The sequence below is a fragment of the Lithobates pipiens genome, unplaced genomic scaffold, assembly GCF_037356315.1.
Source record: "Lithobates pipiens isolate NorthernLeopardFrog02 unplaced genomic scaffold, aLitPip1_a1.2 Scaffold_8, whole genome shotgun sequence".
Lineage (NCBI taxonomy): Eukaryota > Metazoa > Chordata > Amphibia > Anura > Ranidae > Lithobates > Lithobates pipiens.
Genome location: NW_027507903.1, coordinates 108,049,526 through 108,069,417, shown reverse-complemented (window position 1 = coordinate 108,069,417; position 19,892 = coordinate 108,049,526). Strand labels below are relative to the sequence as shown.

At 45.6% G+C, this 19,892-nt stretch overlaps 1 protein-coding gene across 1 annotated transcript in view; it reads right to left on the bottom strand.

Moving 5' to 3' along the window:
- Positions 1 to 19,892, bottom strand: part of CLK3 (CDC like kinase 3) — a 55,798-nt gene that overhangs the window by 5,771 nt on the left and 30,135 nt on the right. Inside the window, exons 9-12 of the mRNA XM_077471047.1 lie at positions 19,250 to 19,344; positions 14,279 to 14,408; positions 11,766 to 11,848; positions 707 to 786 (exon numbers count right to left, since the gene is read on the bottom strand). Of these exons, the coding sequence (XP_077327173.1) occupies positions 707 to 786; positions 11,766 to 11,848; positions 14,279 to 14,408; positions 19,250 to 19,344 (388 nt within the window). The remainder of the gene's footprint in view (positions 1 to 706; positions 787 to 11,765; positions 11,849 to 14,278; positions 14,409 to 19,249; positions 19,345 to 19,892) is intronic.

The following is a 19,892-nucleotide window of genomic DNA, read 5'->3' as shown; positions in this document are numbered from 1 at the left end:
ACCAGGCTTATTCTGACATTTCTCTCATACACCTAAAAATCTGTATTTTATGCTAGAAAGTTTTTTTTTTTTTTTTTTTTTTAAGCAGAGTCCTGACAGAATAAAAATGGTGGGTGTTGCAATTTTTATGTCACACAGTATATGTGCAGTGGATTTTCAAATGCAATTTTTCTGGGGGAAAAAAAAAAAACGCCCTTTACTGCATTTTAATGCACAAAAACACAATATAATATAAATGATGATGTTACGGCAAATAGATGCCAAACACGTCACTTAAAATTGTGCATGCCCGTGGAACAGTGACAACCTACACATATTATCCATAGGCTATGCTTTAAAAGCATTTACAAGTTGCCACTAGATTTACACAATGTCACATCCCTTGTGACAGCAAGTGGCAGCGACAGGTCCTCTTTACTGAGACATTCAGGGTATATTAGAACTCCATATCTCGAGACGGCTCTTAAAAGTTTCAGACACGTGGCCAAATTCAGGCATGTGTCTAAAAGATACATGTAACTAGTCTTACTGCCAGTACAAAACTTAGATGAAAATGCTATTTTAGGGCCACCAGAGTAAACAGGATACAATTTCCAGTTTCAGCCATGTGTCCAAAGATCAGTTTCTTAATGAATACCAAATCTGTTGCTTCATAATCACAGTCAAGTCTTTATAAAATGTTAAGTAGCAGATGAGCATTTCTTACTTGGTTTTGTACACCATACGTCGAGGTAATGGTCCAAGAATTCTTTCCATCATCACCAAGTGTTCCAGGTTGCTATGGGTCTAAAGAGCAGAGAAAATGTACTGTTAATCCCAGTGTTTAATATGGTTATGGTGGCTTAGAAGCGATTAGCTGAAGTTGACAGGCTAACAAATTAAATTTCCCCACACAGTTATGACAGCTGTGTGAAGTTGGCACCCCACATTTGTAAAACCTGAATAAAAATATGCCATTCATTTGCTGTGTTTGTGCCGCAAAAGTTAGCATTTGTGCCGGTTCGGTTTCTGAGATATTAACCACTTCAGATCCGCGCTATTGCCAAATGACGGCATTAGCGCGGACCTACATTTTCAGGACTACGTCTATTGACGTCGTCCTGGTTACGAGCGGCCTGCGCGCCCCCTGAGGGGCGCGCGCGGCGCGCTCTGTGATCGGCGAGTCCGTGAGACTCGCCTGATCACCGATCCGTGTAAGGGGTCGATCCCGACCCCTTATCACGTGATCAGCTGTCAGCCAATGACAGCTGATCATGTGATAGAACGGAGCCGGTAATCGGCTATTATTCCTCCTCGCGCTGACAGCGCGAGGAGAGAAAAAAAAAGCCGATCACCGGCGGCCGTGATCGGGACATCAGTCCCGATCACTGCCATCAATACATGTGCCCACCTGCCTGTGCCCACCTGCCTCCCGCAGTGCCATCCTGAAGTAAAATAAAAGAAAAAGTGCCCCCCGTCAGTGCCCCCTGTCAGTGCCCATAGTGCCCACAGTGCCACCCACAGTGCCACCCACAGTGCCACCCAATCTGCCTCAAAGGTGCTGCACCCCAGTGCCGCCCATCAGTGCCCAGCAGTGCCGCCCAGTGCCCAGCAGTGCCGCCCATCAGTGCCCAGCAGTGCCACCTATCAGAGCCACCTATCAGTGCCCATCAGTCCCATCTATCTGTGGTACCTATCAGTGCCCATCCGTGCCACCCATCCGTGCCACTTATCCGTGCCACCCATCCGTGCCATCTTATCTGTGCCCATCTTTGCCGCCTTATCTGTGCCCATCGGTGCCGCCTTATCTGTGCCTATTAGTGCCGCCTTAACTATGCCTATCAGTGCCCACCAGTGCAGCCCATCAGTGCCCACCAATGCAGCCCATCAGTGCCCACCAATGCAGCCCATCAGTGCCCACCAATGCAGCCTATCAGTGCCGCCTAATCAGCGCACTTCAATGAAGGAGAAAAATGACCCGTTTGCAAAATTTTATAACAAACTATTAAAACATGATTTTTTTTTTTTTTTTTTTTTGCATCTTTTTTTGTTTGTTTAGCAAAAAATAAAACTCCGAGCTGTAACTAAATACCACCAAAAGAAAGCTCTATTTGTGGGAAAAAAATGATAAAAATTTCATTTGGGTACAGTGTTGTATGCCCGCGCAATTGTCACTCAAAGTGCATCAGCGCTGAAAGCTGAAAATTGGTCTGGGACTGAGGGGGGTTTAAGTGCCCAGTAAGCAAGTGGTTAAACATTACATTTAATGCAAGCCCCGCCCACTTTGCACCCCATATTGCTGAATTTTTAAAAACAAACGTGGCACAAACGAATGGCGCGTTTGCTCGTGGTTTGTGCAGATTTGGTGGATATTGTACACGTTTTACTTCACATGCATAGTTTTGCCACCCCCACAGGGTCAGTCTAGCGCTGACTGGAAGAACAGACTGAGGAGGAAATCTGGGGAGGGGGCGGGCACAGCTGGTTCTGTGAGGCAGAGCCAGCTGTCATTCAGGCGGCAGGGTGGATCTCAACAGTAATGTCAGGATTTGTCCCGGCTGCATCGCGGCTCTCTGCTGTCAGGCTATAGCGGGCAATAGCCCATCACATGCACATGAGAACATACTATGTCATCTTGTGAACAAAAAAAGAAATAAGGCCAAAAAAGGTGGGCCATAGTTTTCTTTTAAACCAGGCGTTAACCAAGCAAAACAGCACTCCAGCAATTTCTCTTATACAAGTCCCTTTTTTTTATTGCTTTTTTAAAAAACATCTGTTAGTAAACATTTTCCTGACAGACTCCATGGCAGACTGTGTGGGTTAACCCCGCCTCCTCTCCAATGCTATAGGACCCCACTCCCATAAATTTGAGCTCACCACTAGAGACTGCGTTCCATAATTAGCCAACTCATGACCAAAGGGTGGGAACTCCATCTGCCATGGAGCCCATCAGGAAAGTAAAATTATGGTAAGTATTTGATAATAAATTTTCAGTTTTCCTGATAGACTTCATGGCAGACTACGTGTGGGAAATAACTAGCCAAACCACACGGGTGGGTATGCTGATAAAAAGAAGTTTAAGTCTCCCCATCAACCGACTGAATTCTTAAACCAAGGATCCAAAGATTGCAATAATGTGACATAAAAAGCTATTAATGGAGGTCCATGAGGCCACCTAGTAGATGAGATCAGGAGCCACATGTCAGGCTGCTGACCACGAAGCCACCATACACCTGATAGGGTGTGCGGTCATCACCTCTGGAGGAGCCAGGCCCTTAGCCCTATAAGCCTGCTAACTAGACTGGAGGATCCAGGTCACAATCGTTCTGGACGAAGCACGTTTCCCCTTGTTGTTGCCAGAGTGTAGAGCAAAAAGGACGTCGGAGCGTCTAGAGTAAGTAACGTGTAGGTATTCCTTCAGCATTTCACCTACATCCAGAGGATGAACTTCAGAGGAACCTGGGGTCCTGAATGTAGGTAGGACAATTTCTTGGTCCTCATGGAACACTGAAGAGACTTCGGATTTGAGCCGAGCATAGGAGTGAGGACCACCCGGTCCGGGAAGAAAGGCAGGGATGGTTCTACATGACCCAAGGACCCAATCTCAGAAACCGTCGTTTTAGCCAAAGTGATGACTACCAGAAAGGCGACCCTTGCAGAAAAAAGTCCTTAATAGAAAGCGGGGCAGATCCAGTGGTGCTTAGTCCAGACAGCGAGTTGAGGACCAGGGGAATCTTTGAAGCCTGTTGCCCCAAAAACTGCAGAGTTAAAAGGGTGAACAGCCCACGATGTACCAGAGAGGGCCGACAAGGCAGAGACTTGGAGCCTGAGAGAGCTCATGGACAGATCTAAAAACGGATTGAGGAAAGCTGAGAATATCCTGGGATTCCCGGATCCCTGAATGATCTGCCCATAGAGGATGAGAATTTGACAAACTTGGCCCAAATTCTCTCATACTTTATTCACGAATTGCCCTTTGAGCCCATGAGGGTGGAAATTACTCCTGAAGCACACCCGAGAGACTGCAGCCTTTCCCTCTCAAGAACCAGACCATCAGTCTCAGTGATGCCAACCAAGGGTGCAGGACTACCCCTCTGAGAAAGAAGGTCCAGCCTGAGAGGAAGAGGTAGCAGATCCCAGAAGCCAAGTCAGGAGGGGAAACCATTGCCTGTTTGGCTAGTAAGGTGCCATCAGCACCTCGACCACCTCCGCTTGAAGCCTCCGTAAGAATCTGAGGATGATCAGGAACGGGGAAGAGACATACGCCCTGTTGGAGCTTCCACTGATCTGTCAGGGCATCCATTCCGAAGGCCTGGCTGCAACGGACCCAAGTGTATAACTTCTTGATTTTGAAGTTGCAGGGGGATGCAAATAAATCTACTTCGGGATTGACTCCCAAGGACAGAATCCACCTGAACGTCTGCGCATGCAGTGACCACTCATGATGGGCTTGACTTCTTGGAACAGAGTAGAGCTCCTAGTTGCCCCCTGTCTCTTCACATATGAGACCGCTGTGGTGTTCATCTTCAGTAAAACAGACTTCCCCCTTCAGGAGATGAGTGAAAGATTGGAGGGCAGACCAGGCTGCCCATAACTCCAGGACATTCGAGCCCGGGTTGTGAAGACGGGCATCCCACTTGCCTTGAGCAAGTTCTGACCCGCAAAGGGCTCCCCAACTGTACCACTGGCATCGGTCAAGACCGTGATCCACGAGACGGGGGCGATGAAGTGGCAGTTGAGCAGATTTCTGCACTGGAGTAACCAGAAGAGGCTGTTCCTCATCACTGAAGTTATGTGAAAGGACTGATTGTCGCCCCCCAAATTCCATTGTTTAGGAAACCCTATCAGAAAAGGGCGTAATCTCCCCAGAGACCACTTGACCATTGTGCTGATAATCTTTAAGCATTGCAAGGCTTTTAGGTGTGAAGAGCCCAGAGCTCGTGAGATTCTTCCTTGAATGACTGGAATCTTTTCCATGGGGAGAGAAATGGAACTTTCTACCATGTGGAAATAAGTACAATATATCAGCCGCTGGACTGGTTCCAGATTGCTTTTTCTCAGATGTGCTGGAAGAGAAGCAGACGTGCCCCCACCCGACCGGGCAGGCCCAAACTCAAAATGGCTTAGCCCGCTTTCATCCACTGGATGCCTGGCTCTTAGCGGGTTTCTGGAAGGATGCCTGTCTTCTGCTCCAATTCCTTCTGATATTTCAGCCAGGTCCAAGAGTGTGCTTCCCTCGAATACTCAGTAATATGCCTTCTGTGCTGAGGCCTTTTCTGATTGAACAGATGCCTAACCTGAGGCAGGAAGCCCGACCTATGGCACTATCCAGCTTTTCAAACAGCGAGGACCCTTTAAGGGGATCTTGGATTCTGGGTCAGCGAGCCAGGGGCACAACCAAAAGACCCGTTTGGCAGTGACCAAGGACAGTATAAGTCAGGGCTGACAGGCGGATAAAGTTGATTGAAGCCTTCCCTAAGAAGGCCGCCACCAGCTTCAGCTCCTGGATTACCGAGCCCCTGGCCAGTTCTTCTGAGACTCCTGATCATGGAGTCTACATTCTCCATCTAGACCTCCATGGCCTTGGACATGGCCGCAAGGGGCAAGGCGGGTTTGCAAGCCATCCCGGCTGACCCCTAAATCCTTTTAAGATCTTGATATATTCTTCTCTCAAGCCCATCTTTGAAGGATACCACATCTTCCAGAGGAAGAGTGATGCAATTAGCTAGTCGCATCAGAGCTGCGTCTACGAGGGCAGCGTTTTCCAGATATTTCACTTCCTCTGCCTTTGAGTATAACCTGGAGGTTCCTTTCATTCAGAGTGGAAAATTGGAATGTTCTTTCTCCAGATGCTTAAAGAATTTCTTCTGTTTAGACGTGGGAGTATGAGTCTTGCCACTTAAGGGCCTCTTTGACCACTTTAATTAGTGGGGAAACCAGGATGAAGTCGAAGCCTCCAACAAACTCATCTGCCTCCATCTTGCTATGCGAGGAATCAGGGGAGGAATTATAAGGCTGGAATGGGCCCGGATCCTCCTGGGCCTCATCAGCCAGGGAGCCAGATAATGTGGTGGACTGGCTCTGCGTGTAAGATGTACCCCACTCTTTGGGGGATTGCACCACTCGTTTGACCATTTGCCAGCTTTCAGCATCTTTTTCCAGGCCGCCATGGCATAACAAGGGTCACATAAGGACTTGACTTCTGGGACCCGGGTCCCACAAACCCAGCAGCATCTGATCAAAACGGCTGTCGTGGTAGTGGGTGTGGTGCTGGGAGGAGGAATGGGGAACAGCTCCTCTGCTGGGAGGAGGAATGGGGAACAGCTCCTCTGCTGGGAGGAGGAATGGGGAACAGCTCCTCTGATGTTGGGTCCTGGACGGAAAGTCACGCTTGGACATTAAGCAGGTGGGCATTGCGGCCTGGCAAGGTCCCTGTCCTCTTGGATGGTAAGCTGATGGTCTGACCTGGAAGGGCTAAAAGAAGGGAGAAGGGAGAACATGGCGTTTAGGGAATCAGTCCATCTGCATGTGGACCTGGCCCTCCCCTTCTCATGCCCCACATACCTAGAGCACGAGGGCTGGACGTACGGAGACGGTGATCTGTCCATGGCACCATGGCGGACGAATAGGAGGTGATCCTGCAGATTTGTACTCACATGTCCTGGAACAAAAGGAGTACAAATAGCAGTGCAGCTTCCCCTTTAAGAGGCATCTTAGCCCCCCTTCCCTCTTACCATAGCCCCAGGATGAAGCTAACCATGAGCTGGGAACCTGGGGCCTGAGGAGTTGACGCAAGCTGCCTGTAGTAATCCTTTGAATCCCTGAGAGCCCTGTCATTCTAACATCCCCGCCGGAATGATGTCACTGCCGTGCCTGGACTGCGCCTGCGCAGTGGTGACCTACCGTAGAGCGCCTGCATGACCGCCGGGTCCCCGGCCACACAGCGCATGTGCAAAACCAAGCCTCGGCTTCGCCTGAGGATCGCACATGCGCAGTAGCGAGCCGCCACCCGGAAGATGCACTTGAGTTCCAGGCACCATAGAAGCAAAAAAATTTTTACATTCAAGAACTGCAGCCATGGAGAATCTTCAGACCTGCCAGCCGTTCCACCGAGCCTGGGCATATGAAGGCCATCCCCACCACAGGACACAGGGGCCTAGAGCCACACAACCCGCCCATGGCTGGGTCCTGGGCTATATTGAAACTGGCCGCCATCAACTTCCACAATCAATTTTGGACATCCGTAAACATAAGGAGGTTCAACGAGGACAAAAAAAAAAATCTCTAGTGGTGAGCTCAAATTTATGGGAGTGGGATCCTATAGCATTGAAGAGGAGGCGGGGTTAACCCACACGTAGTCTGCCATGAAATCTGTCAGGAAAAGAATGTTTACTGACATACATGTTTTTGCAAAAAAGCAATTAAAAAAAAAAGTGACTTATATAAAAGAGAATTTTCTGGAGTGCTGTTTTGCTTGGTTAACACCTGGTTTAAACTTTTGTTAAGAGAACTATGGCCCAACTTTTTTGGCCTTTTTGGTTCTCTTTTTGTTCACAAGATGACATAGTATGTTCTCCTGTGACAAAAATAAATAAACTCATGTGCATGTGGCGGGCTAGAGAATCGGAAGGGGCGGGAACCTGTGGGGGTGGCAAAACTACGCATGTGAAGTAAAGTATCATGTACAATATCCACCAAATCTGCACAAACCGCAAACAAAAAAAGTCTAGTTGTATGCAAGATTTAATAAGGAGGTGTAAAGTCAGTGTGGTTTGCCAACATATACCCCTCAATATCTCCGCAACCAAAGTGGCACAAATGTTTATTTTTGCGGCACAAACGCGGCACAGGCGAATGGCACGTTTGTTTTTAAAAATCAGCAACATGGGGTTGCAGCAACTATAAAAGCACAATATCTCCGCAACCAAAGTGGCACAAATGTTTATTTTTGCAGCACAAACGAATGGCGTGTTTGTTTTTAAAATTCAGCAATATGGGCTGCAAAGTGGGTGGGGCTTGCATTAAATTGAATGTTTAATATCTCAGAAACCGAACCAGCACAAACGCTAATTTTTGCGGCAAAAAACAGCACAAACGAATGTTATATTTTTATTCAGGTTTAACAAACATGGGGTGCCAACTTCACACAGCTAGTTTTGACTGGTTCTTTTAACCACTTCAGGGCCCACACCCATACAACCCCCTATAGACCAAAAATGTTTATTTTTAAAACTTCAATGACGTTTTTGGGGCCAGTGTCCACAACTGGTTAAATTATGATTAGGTCTGGTAGTCATAAATTCTAAGAGCCAAACTTAAGTACATTGACACTATGAGGGATTACAAGTGTTCAACACTCGAGAGGAAATCTGTTTAACTGTAAAAAGGGCAGGAAGAGCTGGAACAGCAGGGAAAAGATTTTTTATACGTTGAATTGTGCCCGCTTTGTTACTGCTAATGAATAGCATCCAACATCTGGAGGACTGGTAAATTTCTATTGTTGTATTCTGATCCCCCCTGTGATTGGGTTGCTCACTCTGCACCTCTTCCATTGAGAAAACATCTTGCATTCAGTTTAATTAATGCAAGGCGTTTTGTAATTACACTAGGTGGAAAGAAAAAGCAAATGATCTACCCTCGTCCAATCCAACAACACTGAATATTAGCATTCCCAGCAGACCTCCAAATGTTAGATACCGATAATAGGAGGCAACTATGCTACCCAAAACCAACTTCTAAAAATTGTTAGTTTATCTTAACCATACAGTACAGGGCACAGGCAAAGTATTCACAGACCCTGGGTTTCAGGCTCCTACCTTCAGGTGATTGGACATTGGTAAGCTTTTGAGGAAATGCCCACTGGGCACCTCCCCTCTAACCCCACCCAACAAGTCCTCAGTTTGGTGCTAGTGTCCTAAGGAGAAGGACCTCCTCTCCAAGGAGAAATCACTATTAACTTTTTTTTTATCTTCTAATTCTTCAATCCACTCCTCACTGTCTTCTTATGCCATACAGAGAAGCAGTGCGTCCAAATTGACAAAGCCTCAGTACACCTTGGGAGCTGTATCTGGACCCTACGCTGTGGGAATATCCTTTAATTTTGCTTCAGACACTGGATCCTGCATGGGTGCTCACCTTGTAGTCAGCCGCAGGGTGATATATGGGTCCAGGGCTGTGGTCCATTCCTATGGATTCCAGTCCCTGAAGATCCTCATTGAGAATATGCCCACCGTGACAGGCAAAGCCTCAACTTCATATGCAGTCCAGTGTCGTGGACAGGGTCACCCTATATGCTTCTAACAATTACTGTTACTAGAGTGTGGAGCTGTGTGATCAATCATTTAAAAAAGGAAAAAACAAAAAAATAAAAAAAATCACAATGTCGATTCAACCCCCTTCATGATCTTAATCAGGCATTTCCATGATTCTATGTAAATAGTGCAGAGCCAATCTCTGCTCAGAGCTGTAAAAAAAAAAAAAAAAGCTTGCAAATGTTTATCAACATTGGTCAGCGCTTAGAGATAGAGAAGAGATGCAATGTACCATTTAGCTCTTTTAGATCAAATTAATGAACCATCTGTAAATTAAGAAAGTTTGACCACTTAAAGACTAAGGCCACTTTCACACTTGTGCGACTTGGGACTGCAGTTGCGTGGCAAGTCGTACCCCATGATTTCATGTACCCCATGAGTACCATTCATAACTGCGACTTCAAAGTAGTGCCTGTACTACTTTGGTCCGACTGATGCAAGTTGAAGTCCATAGACCTTATATTTACACAGGCATTCCCTGAAATCACTCTTTACCATATGGACAAGGCTGATCACAAGGTAAAGGGCTGCTGTAATTGTCCCTTGACCCCGAGATCTGTATTCAGCTGTGTCCAAAAAGACAGCAGTCACAGAGCGCGCTCGATGTGCGCACGTGGGGGGGGTGGGGGTACATGAACTTCCTCCCAGACCTGGAGAGCCGCGCTGTAGCCTTTTTTGGCTACAGCGAGGACAGAAAGTGATTAATACAGCCATCTCAAATGCTCTACCTCTTCTCCTACCCACAATTCTCTACCAAGGCTGGATCCAGATATGCCTGCCCTAGACAAGGCAGACAGAAGGGAATGAAGAGGACATGGGGGCAGTAATGGAGGAAGCTGCAGAGGATTATTCTCCCACAGAATGCTACTATATTTAAGAAAGTTTCAGGCAGCATGCTTGCTAATGTTCAAAAGCTCACTACTGCCATCTATAAAAGGCTTGATTCTTCATCTCTCCAAGCACCTTTGGGCACAAGGAGGCCTGCAAAATCTTTCAAAACATTCCATATGTGTTGGATTACTCCAAACAGAATTTTTACTTCCCCTAAATCCTTGCTGAACTGTAACCAGTGTGGGGGGGGGTGGTCTATGCTGGTCATCGATTGTGCTGTCTCAGTCCTAAACATCTCACTGTACTGACTGAAGATGATTGGAGTGTGGAATATCCTTTTACAATGATAAATAGATCTACGACATGGTATTCAAACTATAGAACATGAAGACATTAATGAAACATTTCTGAGACTATGTATTGCAAGTTCTCACAGCTGATAAGCAAATCCTGGAAATACAGTTCAAGTAACACTAATTACTCAATGCGGTTCTCAAACAAGTATTAATTTATTCCATTAGGGGGCACTGCAGGGGAAAGGCTCCAGTTTAGTTTACCCGTGGGCTCCATCTTGCACCACTTACAGTTGGGCGATTGTTGCAATACAGTAGATCAGTGGTCTCCAAACTGCAGACCTTTGCTTGCAATTATCCGGCCCTTTGGGCACTGTTCCTCTCACCAATACAGAGCACTATTCCTCCCACTGACACCAACGATTAGGCATTATTCCTCCTACTGACACCAATAATGGAGTATTATTCCTCCCACTATCAATGATACTCTTCCTCCTACTGACACCAACGATGGGGCACCATTTCTCACACCAATGTCCAGCCCCCCCAAGGCCTCCTACACACTGACAGCGCAGGTCGGAGCCACTAACCGTCAAATGTTACTACAACAATCTCCCTTGCCGAGTTGTGTTTAAGGGAATTTAAAGGGAGGATAGAGAATTCACCTTTACTAAGTAGGAAACATTTGATGGCTACAGACTCAGAAAGAGGATGCAAATGATCTAAAGTCAATGATGCTGTGCAACAGCCAAGATGTCCCAAGAAGAGAATGATGCACATAATCTACCAGAGTTCCAAAAGGGAGAATCATTAGGGCTTAGCTGTGCAAACTATTTTCAATATGCAGGACTGGGAGGTACTCATATTGGCTTACTCCAATGAGCGAGCCAGCATTTTCTGTCCTCAACCCAAACTTTTCTCTAGGGCCCTGCCACCACTTGCCCACTCCATTTTAAGGTCCATCTGCAAGAAAGGGAGAACAAGTCACCTGGAAGAATTACTTTTAGGCTATCTAATTAGAGACCTCCTCTGCATCACGCTCTTCACCTTTTCTGGAAGGAATGGAAAATAAGTGAAAGATGAGAGAAAGGTATACAGTATAAACACTGTTCCTGTCATTTTACAGTTAGCAAGATCCCTCATTAAGGTGTACTCTGTCAGAGTGTAGTGTCTACTGCTTTTTTCATTAAGAGAACTCTAGGAGGTCCAAACCCAGGACTACATTATTCCCCTCCTACTGGCACACTACAGCCCCCTAAAGCATGTTACAGACCAATATTTTAGCGATTCTTAAAATTTCTCAGTATCTGCTAAATGCAAACATGTGTAAGTAGTTTAATTAGTAGCTTACCTGGAAGAGTGTGTAGCCAGTGTAATATTCGAACAGGATACATCCTAAGCTCCACACATCGCATGGCTGAGACCAGCCCAGCTCTACAAAAAAACAAAGCTATTTCAAAATGTCATGCTTGCAATACAACCATACTATGCAGTTTTACATCATGTCAGTGTCAATATATGTTAAGAGCACAACGGCACATGCACTTACTAGCTGCTTTTTTTTTTTTTTTTTTTTTTTATTACACAGTACATATCTAAATACAGATCAGTCTGCCAAAGAGCGCTTTTCAGTTCATTAACGCTTAAAGTGGTTGTAAACCCTACCCCACAACTTTGTCCCATGTAAATCAGCATAAAAAACCCTAATGAACACTGCTTGTAGATATCTCCTTACTTTGCTTAGTATTGTAATCCTTGTTGTTCTGTAGAATGAAGTCACTGAGCATGCCCAGATCTCCCCTGATTTAAGGCACACTCTCTATGTCTTATCCATCTGTTTTCAGGACTTCCTACAGCACAACACTGAACTCTGCTAATAACTTAGAGCTTCCTCCTACACACCATGTGACCTCACAGTCTAAATATTGGCCATTACTGCAGTCTCATCAGCTGAAGCTGATAAGTCTGACAAAGGGAAACAGACATCAGCACAAGTAAATACTATGAAATAAACAAGTAAGCTATGAACAGGGAAGCAGAGTTGCCATAAAAACTTTGGATTGAGAAGAAGGCTTGGTTAAGAGTACAGGAAGTGCTCAATGTAAGGGCAGAAATACACTCTACTGTGGACTCAGAAAATACTTAAGATGGTGCTGCCTAACCCCTGGAAACAAGTTTTTTTAAAGTTTCTTTAAACAGTAAGTAATATGCGATGGATTACAGTGGCTATAGTCTGATAATTACTTATTATAATGGACTAAATGAAAAGCAGCATCAGAGTGGGAGAGTTTACTTCCTCTTTAAGTCTTGATGAAGGTGCCTGAAACGTGTTGGCCGTTTTCCCCATCTTCCTGTCATGAATCAATATCATTAAAAGGGGTTGTAAAGGTAAATGTTTTTTCACCTTAATGCATTCTATTCTGACCCTGCCTGCGCCCCCAGCCCCCCCCGCTTTACTTACCTCACCCCTTGAAAATCCCGCGCTCGCCCCAGCCGTCCTTTTCACCATTCAGCCTGGCCGCTGATTGGCTGGAGTGGATGGAAAGCAACACAGCCATTGGTTCGCGCTGCTGTCAATCACATCCACTGACAATGAGCGCCGGGGGCGGGTCCGTGTGATACAGCGAGCTGCTATAGCCGCCGGCTGCATCACCGGAGCGTGCCCGCAGGTGCTTCTCACCATGCGAGGGAAGCTCGCATGAACGTGAGAAGTACCTGCGGGAGGAAGCAGAGACAGCCGCTGAGGGACCCCAGAAGAGCAGGTTCAGGGCCACTCTGTGCAAAACGAGCTGCACAGTGGAGGTAAGTATAACATGTTTGTTACTTAAAAAAAAAAAAAAAAAAAAAAAATTCACTTTACAATCCCTTTAAGGCTACTTTCACACTGAGGTGAGGTCTGTTAGCCGCTAGTTCTAACAACACTTTACTGTCGTTTTAGCAGTGGCTTTTCGGTTGCTAGCGGGGCACTTTTAACCCCCTAGTGGCTGAAGAAAGGTTTAAAAAAGCGCCCCGTGTCGCAGCACTTCGTACGCACTGCCCATTCATTTCAATGGGCAGGGGCAGTGTAGGAGCACTGTATACAGTGCTCCTACAGCGCCCGAAAGATGCAGCAAGACGTTTTTTTCCCCCTTTCCACAAGTGCCCTGGAATGAGGGGTGCTTTTCAGGCACTATTTTTAGCACGAAAATGTCTGAAAAGCTCCTCTGTGTGAAAGGGGTCTTAAAAGAGCTAATGCTTATACATTTGTTTGTTGCCCTTATTGGTCTCTCTACATGTGGATTCTCAATCTGGATGACCACCCCTTCCCAAGGGCCCCCCTTCCTCTCCATGTGTTGACCTGTAGAACTAGACCTATTAAGCCCAAGTATTGACATTAGACAACTGAAAGCTTGTGTCCAGCACCTTGCTTCCACCTTGTTCACGAATCATGGACTGCCTGGATTCTTGAACTGTGTAATTCTGCGCAGATTGGATAGATATTCAAGCTAATATAAAGGTGCAACAAATGTTAGGAAGTCACTGAACCTACTGATCTGACAATCTATACAGCATATATGCCACAGTTCAACATATAGGCAGCACAAGCCCTATTTTTCAGCCAGCGCTTTATCTGCTGTGATAAATTTTTATTGAATGCTGCTGACAGTTTTACCACCTGCCTTAATTGTCCAGTAGCCAGTCTGCCACCAAAAAAATTGCACATAAATCAAGTAAAATTGTATAAGCTATAAGAAACACAATCTGTATCAGCCACAACTTTTTACATAATTTGGTAGTGCTTGGGCAACATCTATGATCACCGTTATCTTGGGTCCAATCTAGTGGAAATGGTCATAGCCTCTGGCACATGAAGATGGTACTCACCCAAAATAACCTCAGGTGGGCGATAGTGTCGTGTAGCCACAATCGTAGTATGGTATTCATGATCAAACGTGGCACTTCCAAAGTCTACTAGACGGATACTGGAATTTTTTATACGTTTCTCTTCACACTTCTGCAAGAACAAAGAAATAATGTGGATTAGCATTAAAAGTTTTCATCCAAACTTCTAAAATGTACTTGAAAGAAAATTTTACATATTATGGGTGCTATGCCGGTATATTTTATTATAGGAAAATATCAAAACCTTTTACAAAGAGCAAACAGCAGTAAAAACCTTGGAAACTGCTTGAAGGTTTACTGCAAGCTCATGGAGGAATATGAATTCAACCAATACTGTGCTGTTGCCTTTAAGGGTAGTAAAGCCCAGATTTCTCTCCCCCCCAATTTCTGATAGCATGTTGAAAGTGACCTGTCAGATTTTTTATTGTACCAGTGACACCCTGAGATGGAGAGCTTCAGAGGACATGAAGGGATGGGAAATGTCCCTAAAAGGGATGCAGACACTAAAATGACCCTCGGTCAATACACCTATGTGTTTATTACCACAATGCATGACAGAGCACATTACAATTAATGGCACTTTCATTGTGCTGTCAAACTAAAAGCGTACAGCAGGTAACTTGTCATTGTAAAGAATGGCTCCTTACCCGCCTCCCGACCGGCGCACGACGAAGTACGTCGGCAGAATGGCACGGGCAGGCAAATTGGCGTACAGGTACGTCCATTTAAAATTGCCCCCCCTGCCATCGCGTGCGCACCGCGCATGCTAGTCGGGGCCCCTGTGAGTGGGAGAAATGGGAGATGCCGATATAAACAGCATCTCCCCGTTCTGCCTAGCAACAAGTGACACTGATCTCTGCTCCCTGTGATTGGAGCAGAGATCAGTGTTCTGTAAATCACAGCCACGCCCCCCAGTTATAAACACGCCCCTAGGACACTTACCCCCCTACACTGCCACCTACTGGTTAACCCCTTCACAGCCATTTACAAAAAATGTGTCAAAAATGTCCGATGTGTCCGCCATAATGTCGCAGTCACAATATTTTTTTTATTTTTTTTTTTATAAAAATGCCATAAAACTATCCCTTATTTTGTAAACGCTATAGCACCAACCAGACGCTTATTGCGATTTTTTTTTAACCAAAAATATGCAGAATATGTATCGACCTAAACGGAGGAAAAAAAACATTTATATATTTTTTGGGGATATTATATCAAAAAGTAAAAATAAAGCATTTTTTTCAAAATTGTTACTCTCTTGGTTCATAGCGCAAAAAATAAAAACCGCAGAGGTGATCAAATACCACCAAAAGAAAGCTCTATTTGTGTGTGGGGGGGCATCAATTTTGTTTGGGAGCCATGTCGCACACCCGTGCAATTGTCAGTTAAAATGTCGCAGTGCCAAATTGCAAAAAGTGCTCTGGTCTTAAGCCAGCAAAATGATCCGGGGCTTAAGTGGTTACAAGACAGCCACCAACTCAGACTTCAGCTTCAACAAAACCAGACTGGAAAGCAGGATAGAACAACGGGCCCTTAAGACAGCAGATCTGACATGCTGGGAAGAGACCAGATGTTGTCTTCTAGTAGTCTGAATAAGTCTGTCTAACCTTAACTCCTGGCTTCAAACAGAGGTGGTTTGGTTAAACAAGCCTACGTGAAAGGTCCAATTCCTCTTGATCCAGGTGGTGGTGGGTAATGAAATCTGCTTTCCAGTTGTCCATTGCTGGCATGCTTCCTCCAAGACTGCATGACTCCTGGTGCCCCCTTGATGGCTGATGTACTGTAGGCTGTGGCTTTGTTATTGCCTGACTGCAACAACCGAGTTTCCTTGCAGATTGGGGGTCCAGTGCTTCAAACACCAGGATGTCTAGAGAGAGCTTGGCTTTCACAGGTGACCATGTTCTCTAACCGTGAGGGACTGAAACACTTCTCAGCCTGAATGGCTGACATCTGTTATCAGTTTCCAATGAGAAGGAAGGAAAAACGTTCCTATTGTTAAGGCTGGACAGGAGATGCACCAAGAGAATTCCTTGCTTTGCTGGAGAGGAGCTGTAGGTCGAGAGGAGCATGCTTGTTTCAGGTCAGCAAGATGTGTTGGAAAGGTGTCAAATGAAAGAATTTTCTTCTCTGGAAGGAAAACCTTTGCTTGGGATGTGTCTAGGACAAGACCCAAGTAGTTCAGATGGAGAGGGCCAACAGGCAAAATTTTGGAAATTGATAACCGAACAAAGTCTGGAGCATCTGACTGCCCTGTGGGTGTTTGCAGACAGCTTGAAGGGAGATGAGCCCAGCAGGAGAAGGTTATCCACATAACCTGGTACCTGGATGCTCCAAGTTCTGTGAAAGATGAAAGGAGTCCCCTGGGAGCAGAGGATAGGCCAAAAGGCAGTGCAAGAAATTGGAAATTTTCTGCCACTGAGCTTGGGCCTGCAAGTGTAAAGACAACCTTTAAGAGCATCTCAAACTTCCTATCTGCAGAATCTTTGAATGAAGGAACATCTTCAAACTGGTACAGTGATCTGTTTGGCTAAGACTGACTGCAGGATTTCTGGAACAGACCACTTCCTAATGAACTTTTTTCACTGGATGGAGTTCAGCAAAAAGTTTAAGGGGCAAGAAAAACTTTTCTGGAGTGATCCAACCAACGTAGATTTCCCATTCTATTTGTTAATTAATGGGGAATGTCTTCATACTTAAGAGTAATGGTGAGACCGAGGCGATATAAGGGCAGCAATGCCAAGATTTTTGCACACAGAAGTGATCATAACCACATTAGCAAGCATGTTGCATAAAGCTGTCAGTGTATAGTAGTCTGGGGGTACAAAATCTTCCACAGCCTGTTCCAATACCTCCGGGTTGTGCCTCTGGGCATATCAGGACCTGACTGGGGTACAGAACTGGAGAAGGGGCTTAGCATTTTGTAGCCCTGTAGAGCCATGGCTGTAATAACGCTGTTAGTTGTCCAGGAACTTGCGGCATAGAGGCAAAAAAGTAAATAGGATTTTTTTGTACTCACCGTAAAATGTTTTTCTCTGTAATTCACCGACCTACACAGCTCCTCTTAGGCATTGGGTTGTTTGCCCTATTACTAGGAGATACTAGCAACCCAATGGCTAAGAGGAGCTGTGTCGGTCGGTGAATACAAGCGAAATCTTCATTTGTCAAATAAGCCACTTGTGTGCCTGAGGTAGGTGTGCCGGAGGTAGAGTGTTTGGGGGGGGGGGGGGGGGGTCATCTTTGACAGGGCAAGTTTTTGCGGTGGCCTCCCCTTTCTACTGGTTTCCACCATAGTTACTGGTGAGGGTATTCCTCTGTGGGGTACTCACGGAGTAGGGTGCAAAATATAAAGCAAGCATGGCCGGAAATAGTATGCAGCAACCTGGGTGTAGCAAAACCCTCTCAAGGAAAGGTGGAAGGAAGTGCCCAAGTATAATATAAGGGCTGTAGGCGAAAGTGCATTAAAATGTGTGTGTGAGATGATGCAACACCTGGTCAACCACCTGAAACCAAGATCTGAGCTGATGAGTTTAATTCCGCAAAGTTTGAAAAGTTTACACTGTGAAGTGAATACATTCCAAATAAAACCTTGGAGAGTACAGGTGTGAGGAGGGGGAGCCAAGTGCATACAGGTGTGAGGAGGGCTGCCTGTAGGCCTGCTCAGTGCTTACTGCGGACTTATCTGGAGACAAGTTAGGCTTACCCAAGACCCATCCAACCATGTGCATGAGAGCCTCGGCTCTCCAAGGACTCTCCCTCCTCACTGGCTGATCATATCATCTATCAATCACAACCAGTGAGCAGATGAGGCAAGAGGGGACAGGGTTGAGCCATGGTTGTGTGTGAATAGACATGCAGAGCAGTAGCAAGTGGCTTTCTGTAGGGGCAATTTACAGGAGGAAAAAGCCAGAAGTGTTAGCGGGGGGCCCTGGAAGAGGAGGATCGGGGCTACTCTGTGCAAAACCACTGCACAGAGCAGGTAAATAGCAGGTCCTGAAATTCCAACTGTGTATGGTCGGTCTTAGTCTAGTCGCACTTGAGCAGGTTTGGTGTGCTAAAAGCATTCCACATAAACAGTTTATTTTCCTGCATTTGAAATGCACATAAAAAAATAAATAATATTATATATATATATATATATATATATATATATATATTTATTTATTAAGGACACAGGCTGGCATATTCCCATTGAGCTCAAATTTGTATAGTGGACCGTTCAGCAGCTGCATCTGACATGCTATGCACTGCATTCTTTTGAGTACAGTCCTATTAAAGTGTAATTTCACCTTTACAAAAACAATCTGTAAGGTGAACTTGCACAGGACCCTCCCTCCCACTGACGCGCAGCGATCTCCCATTCTGAGTCCTGCTATCGCTGTCTCACTGAAACGGGGCTTAGAAATCCCCTCGGCATTCTCTCTACTTCTTCCACCCTGACAGGACAGACTACTGTGGATCTGATTGGTCGTCACCGATTAGAATGCTCCGAAACCTCCCTCCTGACGGGGGAGGAGGGGACGGGACGGGACGTTTTGGAGATTAAGCATAGGGGAATTCTAAGCCTTGGTCCAATGAGGTGAAATAGCAGGGCTCAGGATGGGAGGAGGAGATCGCCACGCTGCAGGTCAGTTAGGAGAGGGTGAATAGGGGGTCCTGTGTAAGTTCACCTTACAGATTTTTCTGTAAAGGTGAACTGGAACTGCAGGTTCAACCCAGCCCTTTCTCGTGCATTTCAGATTTGAATGCACGTGTTTGAGCAGAGATCCGTATGATTGGAAAAGGCTACATATAACAAGACCACCCATCTACACAAGCCTTCAATTTATATGACAAATTTTCTACCATTATCAATGGCACTAGTCAAATCTCAGAATTTTGTTTCTTCAAGGCCAATGACATTCCCAAAAGTGAACAGGGTCTTGTTGAATATTTGTGTAAAACAAGACATCTTACCTTATCCTCATTGTAAGCATTGATAAATTCTGAACTGACAAACAATATGTTCTCTGGTTTCAGATCCGTGTGAGTCAGCTTGTGGTCATGCAGAACTGCAAAATAAAAAGCCATATCATACAACTTTTCAAACACAGCTAAGTAAATGTAATTTTTCTTAAAACGATTCTAGGGCACACCTTGGAACAGCCTTTAACCACTTCTGGACCTGCCACGGTCGCTATACGTCGGTACTTTTGACATTGAATACCGTTAAGGCAGCAAATAGTTGCCATGACCTCAGTATATTCTTGGTGGGCGATCTGCTGTCAGAATAAAAGTGGTCTCCGCAAAGAAATGTGCCGCAAAATCACTTTTAAATCAGCGGCAGGAGAGATGCCCACCCCCTGATGCATTCTGGTCGTCTCTGCTGCTTACCGGAGACGATCGAGGGAATGCTGGCCCCCATCTCGACTCAACGTTGTTGGATGATGGAAGCAATGGTGAACATCACTTCCACCCAACGTCCTTAAAACGGAACTTAAAGTTAAGTGTAAATGTGAGATCTCAGGTCTTTTTGACCCCGGCTCTCACATTAGAGGTCAGGCTTTTTTTCTCTTGCAAGGGATATTTACAAAAATTAACGCTCCCCGTCCCCCTCCAT